At 38.0% G+C, this 12,726-nt stretch overlaps 1 protein-coding gene across 1 annotated transcript in view; it reads right to left on the bottom strand.

Moving 5' to 3' along the window:
- COLEC12 (collectin subfamily member 12) overlaps positions 1-12,726 on the bottom strand; it is a 235,803-nt gene that overhangs the window by 207,560 nt on the left and 15,517 nt on the right. The window contains exon 2 of the mRNA XM_072604343.1: positions 4,920-4,970. Coding sequence (XP_072460444.1) covers positions 4,920-4,970 — 51 coding nt within the window. The remainder of the gene's footprint in view (positions 1-4,919; positions 4,971-12,726) is intronic.

Here is a 12,726-nt window from a genome sequence, read left to right as displayed (position 1 = left end):
TCAAGGAATGCTAGTGATAGAAAGGATAATAGAGACACAATTTTACAAATGAGCAAACGGAGGCACATAGTCATTAACTGATTTGTCTAAAACTAAATAGTTAATAAGCGGTGAAGCTTGGAACCAGCCTTAAGTTCACCTGGCTACCAAGCAAATATTTTTCTACTCTTCCCATGCCCAGCTGACATTTATATAACACTTTTAAGTTTTGCAAAGGGCTTTACAAATATTATCTCATTTTATCCTTACATCAGTTCTGGGAAATGGATGATATTATCATTCCCATGTTTCAGATGAGGAAATTGAAGCCCAGGATCACAACTCCATTCAGCATAATAAAAACGTCAAATGGAGAGCACCCATATCGTCATCATCATCGTTGTCACCATGACACCTCTTAAATCCATAATGTTCTCACCTCCATTATCTTCTTTTGCCCTTACTAGACCCCCGTGAGGTGAGCAGAGAAGAGATTATGATTTCCAGTTGATGGAAGAGGAAAATGAGAATTTAAAGAGGATAACCTTCCCTGTCTCCCAACTGCTCTGTCACTTAGCTACTGTCCAGATGTGCCTACCATTTCTACATAAGAAATAAGCTAAGGATTAAGCCTGTGTAGAGACATCACACTGAAGAATGGAAAGGGAGTTGAGCTAGGGATCAGAGGCTTGGGTTCAAGTCTCAAGCTTGGGCAGTACCTTCCCTCTGAAGACCATCTTCACTTTATCCTACTTACTAGCTATGTAACAGCTTTGGACAAAACTTTGGACAATTCACCTGACTTTTTTGTGTTTTAGCATCCTCATCTTTAGAATTAGAATAATGGTGCTGATGATAATGATAATACCTGCCCTGCCTACCTCACAGAGTTGATGTGAAGATCAAATGAAATAATGCATGTGACAATGCTTTGAATATTGTAAAGAGCAATCCAAATGTAGTATATTTAAGTCACTGAGAGGCACCATGGTAGTGTATCTAGAGCAGGGGTGGGGAACCTGTGGCTTCAAGGTTATATATGGCCCTCTAGGTCCTCAAGTATGGTCCTTTGACTGAATCCAAGCTTCAGAGAACAAATTATCTCAATAAAAGGATTTGTTCTGTAAAACTCAGACTCAGTCAAAAGGCTACATCCAAAGAATCTAGAAGGCCACATGTGGCTTTGAGGGCATGCAGGTTCCCCACCCCTGCTTTATAGGATTAGTCTGGGAGCCAGAACACCTTGAGCTTAAGCCCTTGGGTTCTGTCACTTAACTAGAGATGTAACTGGGTAAGTCACTTAATTTCTCAGTGTCCCAGGCAACTCTCTAAGACTATTAAATTGCAGAATAGCCATCCATGTACATTACAACAGGGGGGTTCTTCCTCCAGAGATCCCTGTAGTAATGAAACCACAAATCTGGAAGAGAAGAAGAAGAAGAAGAAGAAGAAGAAGAAGAAGAAGAAGAAGAAGAAGAAGAAGAAGAAGAAGGAGAAGGAGAAGGAGAAGGAGAAGGAGAAGGAGAAGAAGAAGAAGGAAGAGGAGGAGAAGGAGAAGAACAAGAACAAGAACAAGAAGAAAAAGAAGGAGCATCAGACACGACATCCTCCATTCAGCATTCAAAACTCTTCACAAACTGGCTCCAATTCTCCTTTCCACGTGCTACTCCTCATCAAGTACATTGAGGTCGGGTCAAAACAACTTTCTTGCTATTCTCCACATGCTACAGCCTATCTCCATCTCCATGCTTTTGCCTAGGCCATGCCCTCATGTCAGGAAAGCATTCCCTCCTGAGTGCCATTTTTTGTAATCCCTCTTTTCCCTCTGAGAACAATTCAAGCAGCAGCTCCTGTATCAGACCTCTCCTGGGCCACTCGGCACCTTCTAATCCCTAAAGCTCCCATTCCCCATTACATTTTCTTTATTTTTGTATATACTTTTTGTGCACTTGTTTTCTCCCTAGAACAGGTAAGCTTCTTAGGGAAAAATACTGTTTCCTTTTTGTCTATGGTTCTTCAGGGAGTAACACAGTGCTTAGCACATAGTGAGCGCTTAATAAATGTTTGTTGATTAACTGATTAAATAACACCAATAAAATTACAAAATTATAATTTATAATTATGTATCTATAATTATAAAATACAAAATTATAGCATGAAATTACAATATAACATCTATTCCTTATTTTCTGCCATAAATAGGTCCATGTAAATCTATGCTTTTTGTAAATAAAATATATTAAGTATAATAAAGGAGTATATTATTTAAAGGACTTCTGCAGTGAATCCTTTATTAAAGTAATGCTAAATGCTGTAAATATCTCCATAATTTTTCTAAATTCAGGTTTTTGTATGTTCATTTTATTAAGGGAGATGTACCTATGCTCAGTGAGCTAGATCATACAAGTTACTGGTCTAACCATACTCACGACAGATTCATTCCTGTATCATTTTTTAGGTATCGTAGCACTTTATGTTGTTGAATCATATCCTCATTTGGGGCTTTCTTGGCAAAGATATTGGAGTGATTTGCCATTTCATTCTCCAGCTTATTCAACAGACAAGGAAACTGAGATAAACAGGGGTAAGTGACTCGCCCAGGGTCACACAGCTAGTAAGTGTCTGATACCACATTTGAACCTGGGTCTTTCTGACTCCAGGCCTGGTGCTCTATCTACTATACTACCTAGTTACCCCCATCTATCTAGCACATTATAGTTTATGGAGATATATATTATATAATATGTGTATACATATACACACACAAACACACACATTACATATAAACTCAAATTTGTAGCATGTTGACATGTTGACTTGTTACAGTGGCTATCCTGAGTGTAGGTTATATCAGTTCTATTCAGTCAATAAATACTTATATTAAGGGTTTCCTATGTGCCAGGCACTTTGCTAAACATTGGTATATGTAGTACAATGCCTTATGTAACCTTTGGCAAGTCAGATCACCTCCCATTGGGCCTTAGTTTCCTCTTCTGTAAAATGAAGGAATTGAACTACATGAAGTCTTAGGTCCCTTCCAGCTCTAAAATTTAACTTTATTCTGAATGGGACACCCATCAATTTATCTGAAAATCATCAAAATTCTTTATCCTGATCCAATTTTCCCATTTGTAACTTCATTCTCCTCTTTTCCGTAAGTTGTACCACCCAGTATCATTCATCTCGCTTCCTGGAGTTGATACTGTTTTCAAACAGTTGCTGGCTGTTATCATTTTTCCCTTTAATCATCCCTGTTTAGCAATTTCTACTCACATATTTAACTCCTTAGTTATCATAAATTAATCCCTCCAGATTCTTCTTCATTTTATTTTTTCTTGCTTTTCACAAAGCTCCCACTAATCTCTCTACAATTTAAGAACTATGAAACTTTCCCCAGCAAGTGACAAATAAAATTTCTCTCAAAGTCAACATTGCCAAAGGAATTCTTTTTGCTCACTGTTCAAAACAGTTTTGGTGATACCCTAAGCCCATACGTATCTCTTTTTTATTTTCCTAATTGCTTCTCTCTCTTGTATTTTGTATCTGCCTGTCTACCAATCACTACTACTACATTAGTTTGCTTTATTCTGCCTAGTTCTTTTTCGAATGCCTCCTTTAATAGTTTCTGGTTTCATCTTCATTCTTCCTCACCTCTCCCTCACTTCAATGAACTCCCAAATATACTAACCCAACACACGTGCCAGAAATATTAACACTGCTGCCTTGGCCAGGGGTAGAGAGAGATTCTGTGTGAACAGCCAAATATACTGCTCTGCCTGTGCTTCTGGAGCAACTGTGGGTTTAATATGACCGTATTCCAATCTAAAAACACTATTTACCCAGAAAAAGACAAAGACAAGAAAAAAGTAAGGTGCAGCTATACTTGGGAAGGGACATTTAGAATGAAAAAAGGTAAAAACAAGTAGTGAGCTAGTACAGCTGGGGATTGCTAACTTAAATCAAAGAGCAGTCTGTTTCAGCCTCTCTCCAGAATCTTTCTCATGTCTTTCTGTCTTTCCCTGTTTCTGTCTTTCTGTCTGTCTCTATCTATCTCTGTTTGTCTCCTCCTTTCTTCTCTCCCTTTCTTTCTCTCTCCACATCTCTCTGTCTCTCTTTTCTGCCTCCTCCCCATAAAAACCATGTAGGTAGATGAAACTGAATTCTCTTTAAAATCTTTAAAATGGTTTTGTTTTGTTTGTTTTTTGCGAATCTGAAAAACCAAAGCAAAGGATCCATGAAATGCATTCTCAAGGCAGGTAGCGATGGCTGCCTCATGACCTCCAGTTTGCTTCCTGATCAAGAAACTCGAAGGAACATTTTTTTTTTTTGGTTGTTGTCCTTCATTCTTGAAGAAGACCAAAATGAAATCACTACCATTGCTAAATTGATGTTAACTGAGATAATGGTGAGGTTGGGGTTTGGATGAGAAATGAGTAGCAGGTCACGTAAGGAAAATACAGCTGTTCTCTTAACAGCTGAATCAAGAAATATCATGTGTTTAACCTCTGTCTTGTTAAAAGTTTGCATGTCCCGTCTTTACTACTTCTTCACCTAGCTGAAATGTCAGTCTTATATTCAGGGGACAACTCCTTGGAGACTTCAGCATCCCCCTCTTTTTCTAGTTGCTACTATCCCCAGAGGGTTTTACAGCTGTTGGAGATTTATTCCCCAAGAACAAAGTATTTCTCCCACAAGATGCATCTCCCTTGAACTTACATCACAATGGTTCATCTACTGGCACCAGTTCCAGTTACCTCAGACACTGATAGATATCCCATTGTCAAACTAAATATAAAACAGACCCCTAGAACCAGAGGAGTTCATCAGAAAAGTCTCTGCTAGCACATGCCCAGAGCTGATCTCGTTCGGATTACTTCACAGTTCTATTCTCTATCTCAGAAACAACACACAAGGAAGGGGAGATGGTACTCTTTACTTACCAAACCTCTTGTAACCGAAGGACTGCACCTCGTCCTCCTCTGCAAAATCGTCTGCAAGGAAACAAAAGGTAGAGAATTGATATGTTAGCGCTGAAAAATAATATTGGAAATACCATGTGGCTCAGTTAGTATCTGCTTAAGTGGTTGGGATATTTTCATGTAACTGACCTTATGGGCATTCAGATACGTTGATATGTTGAATATGGATGCATACAGACCACATTTCCTAAGTATACCCTCACATCCAATGCATCTGACATAAATTCGAGTGGCCATCAGATGTTGTTTGGATGACAACTTTCTTAATCTCCTTCCCTAAGATGGGGAGCTTCAAGTGTAATTTAAAATATCTAGAAATAATATTAATAGTTTACATTTATATAATATGTAATATACAACGATAGATAGATAAACCTAGTTGTCATTTTTAGATCAATTTCCCAAATAACCTGTCACTTTTCCACTACATTCTCTGACATATTCAAAGCTTTCTTTACAAGACTGACAGGTAGGTAGTGGTATTATTCCTATTTTAGAGATGAGGAAACAGGCTCAGAGGTTAAGTGACTCACAATTACGCAGTTAGTAAATGGCAGAGCTGAACCTTTCAGTCAATTCGATTTATTAAATTATCTGTTAAATTTACTAAATTCCAAGTAGGTGTAAAACATTGTACCAGATAGGGGTACGAAGATGGAAAAAGACACTGCTGGTAGCTTACATTCTAATAGGTGAATAAGACATGTATGCAAATAATTATAATACTAATTAGAATGTGTTCAGTGTAGAGGAAAAATCGAAACGTAGCAGAAAGAATAGAGGGAATGATCCCCTTTACCTTCAATAATCAGGGAAAGTCTTATGGATTCCAACAGGCAATACAATCAGCAAACATGTACCAGTTATGAGCAAGGCACAATATTCTAGGTTCTGAAGACATAAAAATTAAAAATGCCTTCAAGAACTGACCTTACAATCTACTTCATGGGTAGGGATGCTACATGTATCCATTTATAATACCAGGGGCAAAGAGAACCAGGCTACTAGGAAAATATGAGGAAAAAAATCAACTTCATCTAGGATAGATGACAAACACTTGACCTGCAAGCCAAAAGCATCCCACAATGTTTCCCAGCATGGCTTGAACCAGATTAAGATATATTTGGGAAATATTTAACAAAATAAAAATACAAGAAAACAGAGATAGATATCACATTTAAAAATTAAGCAAGGCTCCTTATGTATGGATTAGTGGCCCTATTTAGTTTGACTTTCTATTTGAGTATGACACCACTGATCTAGGGACTTATAGAAGTCTTTATGGAGGAGGTGACCTGATAACTAAGCTTTGAAGGGAAAGAAAGATTTCAAAAGAGAGATAAGAAAGGAATCACTGCAGGCATAAGGGATAGCCTCTTTCAAAGAGGAGAGGCAGAAAAAAGCTGGACAAAACTCCAGAACAAGTAGCCATCCAATCTGCCTGAAATGTTGAGTGAGTGCAGGAGAGCAATTTAAAATAAGGTTGGAAAGGAAAGTTGGAGCCAGTTTTGAGAGGACCTTAAGTCCAAGTTAAAGAATGATATTTTATCTTAAAGACAATAGGGAGCCACTGAATGTTTTTGAGTAAGGCAATGAAATGACCAGAAGACCTGAGTCATTTGAATATTGATGTTGGCAGCTGAATGAAGGACTGACTAGAAAGGTGACAATTCCTCAGCAGAAAGAACAGAGATGTAGAGGGCAATGGCCCCACCATATGTGAGTGCACAAGGGTAGGAAAAGGTCATTTGGCTTCATGTCTAGTGTTTTTTCCTTTATATTGCTCCGCTTATTCAATGAAAACGTACTACAAACCAAAGAAGTGCAGGTAATTTTCCTTGTTGTGTGGAATTCTTTGGTCACTTAACAAGAAAAAGATTTAAGACAAATTTGGAAAAAAACCTGAGCATTAAAAGTTGTGTAGGTCAGGCTATCTTCTAAATTGCCTGAAATTCTCCTCCTAGATACAGATAAATACAAATGCTTAACATTCCAGTGGACTGTTGCCTCCCTATTCTATGAGGGTGGAACTTTTAAGATTTCCCATTTTAAAGTTTAAATTAGGTGTGGTTGTGTAGGGCAGACTTTACTGCTTTTTAAAATTACAGCAGAAGACATTTAATAAGGGAAATTAAGTCTTATTATACCATATCTAGCTCTCTGAGTGTTCTAAGAAAATTATTATTCATCACCATTATCACATCTAATCTTGATTTACCTCACAAATATATTCAGTTGCCATAATCCAGTGATTTGTTCTTTATTTCCATTGGGTTCCTTTTGTGATCTTAGGAGGAGTCTAGGAAGATAAACTATTTGGCTAACTGATGTGAAAAATGCACATTTTCAATGATCCAGAGCTTATCCCAATGCCCAACAAATAGTGGGAAATTAATAAATGTTCATTGACTGATCAACCAGGTCAGAAAATTATGACCCCTTGTCCCCAAAGGTCCAACACTTGTCTGAAATACTCAAATGGATGAGATTGTATACTTGGGGTGCTCATTTATTGTGAGAAAATATATTTTAAGAATGGGTTTGAAGTCCGTAGCACCTTTTCTTAGCCTTTTCTATTTGTATTTTGCCAATCCTACTTATTGTGAGGAAGTAAAGGAGATTGGATGTCTGTGAGGATACTCTGAGTATATGAGTGAATTGGTATTTCTGACCCACAGATCCATAGTTTTATGTTCCATGTGGAAAGTTTGTTGACAAAAGGAATAGTAACCTTTCTATCTACTTTGGCTAATAGTTCCTGTCAGTTGAATTGATGAGAGGTTTGGGTTGCCCTACAATTAAGTGAAAAACCTTGTCTGTTGATGGGACAGATGACCATGTTGCTTACATTCATGCCTGTTATACCATATTCAAAGGGGTGTGAGTGTCCAGGTTCCTCTTTCTGTTGCCTTTGCCCAGCTGCTTACACCTAAAAGTCAAGTAGCCTGGTTTCCTGGCAGCTCCCTTTACAAACAGATCATTCCAATAAGGGCTCAGGAGACCTAGTGAGCCACAGATGATCAAAAAACGGAATTGGAGAAAATGGAATAACTCGACAAGGTTATGTCTGAGTGTGGGTCACTCTAGCAATGTACAGGCACAAGATAAGTAATTTAAAATGAATTTTCTTTCCTAAAAAATGTTCTCAGATATGGCAATCACACAATGGCTTTTCTGAACCCCAAATGGGCTTGATGATATTTGACTCAGCACATATAACCTTACGATGTCTCCTAATATTTTTCTCAAGACATGAAGAGACAAGCTAAGTATATCCCTAGCCATCTTCATAGGTGTCATGGCACAATAGGGGAGTGTGCCAGAATTCTTTTAAAATCTTCCTTCTGGCTTTTCAAACCCAAATATAATCTTTTCCCTAAGAGAACAGCATCTAACTTGATACCCTTCCCAGAAAGGTTTCCCAAGCAGCCTGACACTTTTCTAGTATAGTCTTTGACACATTCAAAGTCAAAGCAAGTACTAAATTCCTAAATAAATAAAGATTTGGTTGAGATTTAAGACCCAGGCACTGAAGTTGCCTTAATTTGATTCCTATCTTTGACAGCAACTTGTCTTCAGGGAAGAGGTGACCTTAACAAATTAAATAACAATGAAAGTGTTTAATTTAAGATTTCTATCAAGGAGAACATAGTTTTTGGCTTTGGCAGATGCATTTTAGAGTTTTAATACCTATGGGGTATGCTGTATTTTGCTGGATTGTTTTGAAATGTGATTTTTTCCCCCTCCAGCTCTCCTTGGTAACTGGCACAGAGCCAAACTGGCTCGAGATCATGCAACATGGTATGTTGAACAGAATTTTACTGATGATTTATTCTTTGAGTCTTGCTTTCACATAGTAACACAAGTTCAAGTAGAGCTTATTTTACTATGTTTATGTAATACAGTCTTGTAGATTCCAGGAAAAAAAAATTCAAATGGCAGGGAGATGATTTTTTTTGAAGGCAATCACAGGAACCTTCCCTGTTCCTTAATTTCACATATTTAAATGCAAGTTATCTGCTGTATTATCAGACATATGTCTTGTGCACTTTGATCCTTTTCTTGGTTTAGGGTCATTAGTGATCCCAAAATCAGTAGCTTGCTGTCACAGACACCTATCTCTTCAGTAGTGATATTTTCCCCATGATGCCAGGTGGATGCAAATCATGATGTTGGATAAATTATAATTATGAAAACAAAAAAAAAGTGACAAAAAGACTTGTATTATTCTTAATATTAGTACCCCCTTGCTCCCTCCCTGACTTATTTCCCATTTAGGGTATATATATCTGTATCTTGTTTGTACACAATTATTTCCATGTTGTCTTCCCATTAGACTGTAAATGAGCTCTTTGAGCCCTGGGGCTATTTTTGTCTTTCTTTGTATTGCCAGGGTTTAGCATAATGTCTGGCACATAGTAGGTATTTAATAAATGCCTACTGACTAGACTTGTGATGGCTATAAGCAGATGGTAGCATATTACTGAGGGAGACCTGCCTATAAACAATAGTTTAAGTGACAATAGATGCTCCAGTCATATGACATGAATGAGAAACAATTCCCCTATGTTCCATGAGCCTCTTTATAACATCCCTTACCACTAGTCATCTGGCTTTTGTTTGAAAAGGAGCTCACTACTTCACAAGCAGCCCATGTTACTTTTAAAAACTAATTGGTACAAAGCAAGATAGCCCAAATGGGGCATTGGTACTCCTCAAGATAACTAAAATAATCAAAGGACCAAACATTGGATAAATCTCCTATAGAGAACTTCAGGGAGATCATGGACAAAACATTTTACAGGATAAGGTTGATGTTATAATCTCCTTAGGAAATTATAAAACCAGTGCCAATGAGATTAAAGATCCTTTAATACAGTTGTATTCAAATGTTTTAGTCTTGGTATACCTTTACACTCTTAATATTATTAGTGACCCAACAAAGAGCTTTTGTTTACCTATATCTATTAAAAATTAAAACATTAAAGTAAATGTTGAGGAAAACAGGAACTGTCATCTTGCCAGCTCTGCCGGAGGAAACTAAATGATCCACCATAGACTCATAGATTCCTAGGGTTTGAATGGAAGGGTCCTTACAGGTCATTCATCCTATCCCCATATATTCCGTGAACCTCTTCACAACATCCCTGGCCTATGGTCCTCTAGCCTCTGTCTGAACACTTTGAATAAAAGGGACCTCACTACCGCACAAGCAGCCATTATACTTTTTAAAATGCATTTATCTGTTTATTTATTTGTTTGTTCGTTTATTTATCTATTTTACTTAGATTGTGAGATTTACTGACATACCATTGGGCAAAATAGCTCCTAATCATTGCTTTAATTTCTTATTTATTAGTGTTGAATTCACTCTTTTTATTTTTGATGTTGGCAGTTTGCTTTTCTTCTCTCTTTATTTTAATTTATTTTTAAAATTTATTTATTTAACTTTTCAACATTCATTTCCACAAAATTTTGGGTTCCTATACTTTTTAATTATTAGAACCGTAATTGTTAATTGGTAGCAAAGTAATTGCTCATTAATTGGAGGATGGCTAAACGAGTTGTGGCACAGGGCACTTTCTGTACCATAACATATGATTCAGAGGAGCATGGGAAGATTTAAATGGATTGGTACAAAGCAAGAAGAATCACAAAAACAATATATGTATAGCAAGGGATTGGGTTATGGGGGCCCAGTCCTTCAAACATGTGTAGCCTGTTAACTACCCACAACTGTGTCTGGGGATCCTGCTTCAAGCAAAGCAGAATGGAGGGTCTTGCCCTCTTCTGAGCGTGGGCAGGTGTTCTGTGACTACTGTCAATTTGCTGTGTGATGATGGAAAGATTTTTGATTTCCTGCTAAGCCAGACTGAGTATGCAGACAAAAAAGCACTAGTGGGCCAAATTTTCCACCTTCCTTCTTGCTTTGGTATAGGGTATGAAGGAGACTCTCTTAGTTCAAGAGGTTGAGGAGGGGAAAGAATGCTCTCCCCTGTTCCCTCCACCACTACTACTGGGCCAGCCCTGAGCAAATGGTCTCCTGGGCTAACCTGTGTCTGGGATGAGGCTACTTCCTTTTTGTATCTTCTGTTACATGGTCTTACAAAGACTTGCAAAGTCAGGAAAGCCACCAGAAATGCAACAGCAGAGCCCTGTGAGGAGTGCAACTCTGAGAGGTGATTTGGGGGGTCCAGGCCAGATCAACTTGGTAGCCATGGACTACAAGGGAGCAACTCATCCACAGTTTATGTTGCATCTGGGATATGATGATGAGAAGAATCTTTGTAACTACCCCCTTAACTTTGAACCCACTTTCCTCAAGGACTGAGGTGTAGAGGGGAGAGTACGTCCCAGTTGGGAAACATTTTGTACTGCAGACCATGCCACAACTTTCTGTAAATATCCCCTTGTCAAAACTGTATTTGGTTAATTTATATTGAGGTGGTATGAATTGGCACTGAACCAGGAGTCAGAAGGACCTGAGTTCAAATCCATTCTCATACTTACTAGCTGTTTGGGTGACTCTGAGCAAGTCATTTAACTCCATTTGCTTTAGTTTCCTCCTCTGTAAAATGAACTGGAGAAGGAAATGGCAAACCACTCCAGTATTTTTGCCAAGAAAACCCCAAATGGGGTCATGAAGAGTTGAACTCAATTGCAACTCAATAACAGCCAAAAAATACTTATCTCACTGGGTTATTATGAGAAAAATAATTTGTAAACCTTAAAGGTTTACATACAATCACAGATCTAGGACTGAACCTTAGAGACCAGTTCGTCAAACTACGTCATAAAACATACTAAAGCCCAGAAAAAGTTAAGTGATTTTTGAATTTATCATTATAAAAGCAGGATTTGAATTCAGGGTTTCTAATTCCAGAGCCACCCTCCTTCCCCCCAGCTGTACTACCTCTTCATTCTTTTTTTAAATTTTATTTACTTTTGATTTTTAGAAATAAAATAAGCATTTCCACAACATAGTAGAATTTTAAAAGATGATTGCACATGAAACTGCAAATCTATTGTGTACAACTTACTATTCCTCTTGTTGCTGTGTTTGTCCTTTATTCTCGAAGAGGATGATAACATCAGGATAATGACATGACTTGCAGTTGACTTTGATTTGAGTGAGAGAGGGCTGTGCAAGGTCACCAATCTCACTTTCTTCTCCTGAGCCATCTGGGTCCAGTGGCCAGATATTCATCAGGATGACTGGAGATAGCCCAGGATGCAATGTGAGACCTTGGCCATTTTAGGCTAAGGTCTTATCAGATTCTCATTTAAATGTATAATAAAGTTATTATGTAACTTTAAACATTTTTTTCTTCCTTCTCTTTCCCCCATTATTTCCCCCCATGTCCAATCATCCCAAGAATGAAGAACTTCTGCATGGGATAAAACATAGAGTCAGAAGATCTCTTTAAGGTCCTTCATAACTCTGACTCTATGGCTGGTCTGAAAGTACATAGCTGTTATGACAATAAGGAAGAATTCTAGGTGATAGCTTCCAGACCAGTCCTGAGCCATGGAGAAAGCTGCCATCCCATGGGCAGTAGCAGTGAAACCATGGCTCTTTGCTGCCACGGTCTTCAGGTAGGGACTTAATAAATCCATCCTTGGCCCAGGCTTGGTTTGGAGACTGTAGTGATGCTCCATCCTTTTACTTCAAAAGTGTTTTTTTAATTACATAGATTTGGTTTCAGTTTGACATAGTTGACTAGGTTCTTAGGAGGGAATGGACCAATAACTTTTGTTTATTAATTCA

The sequence above is a fragment of the Notamacropus eugenii genome, chromosome 4, assembly GCF_028372415.1.
Source record: "Notamacropus eugenii isolate mMacEug1 chromosome 4, mMacEug1.pri_v2, whole genome shotgun sequence".
Lineage (NCBI taxonomy): Eukaryota > Metazoa > Chordata > Mammalia > Diprotodontia > Macropodidae > Notamacropus > Notamacropus eugenii.
Note: the sequence above shows the minus strand (reverse complement) of the source record. Positions and strands in the feature narration are given on the sequence as shown.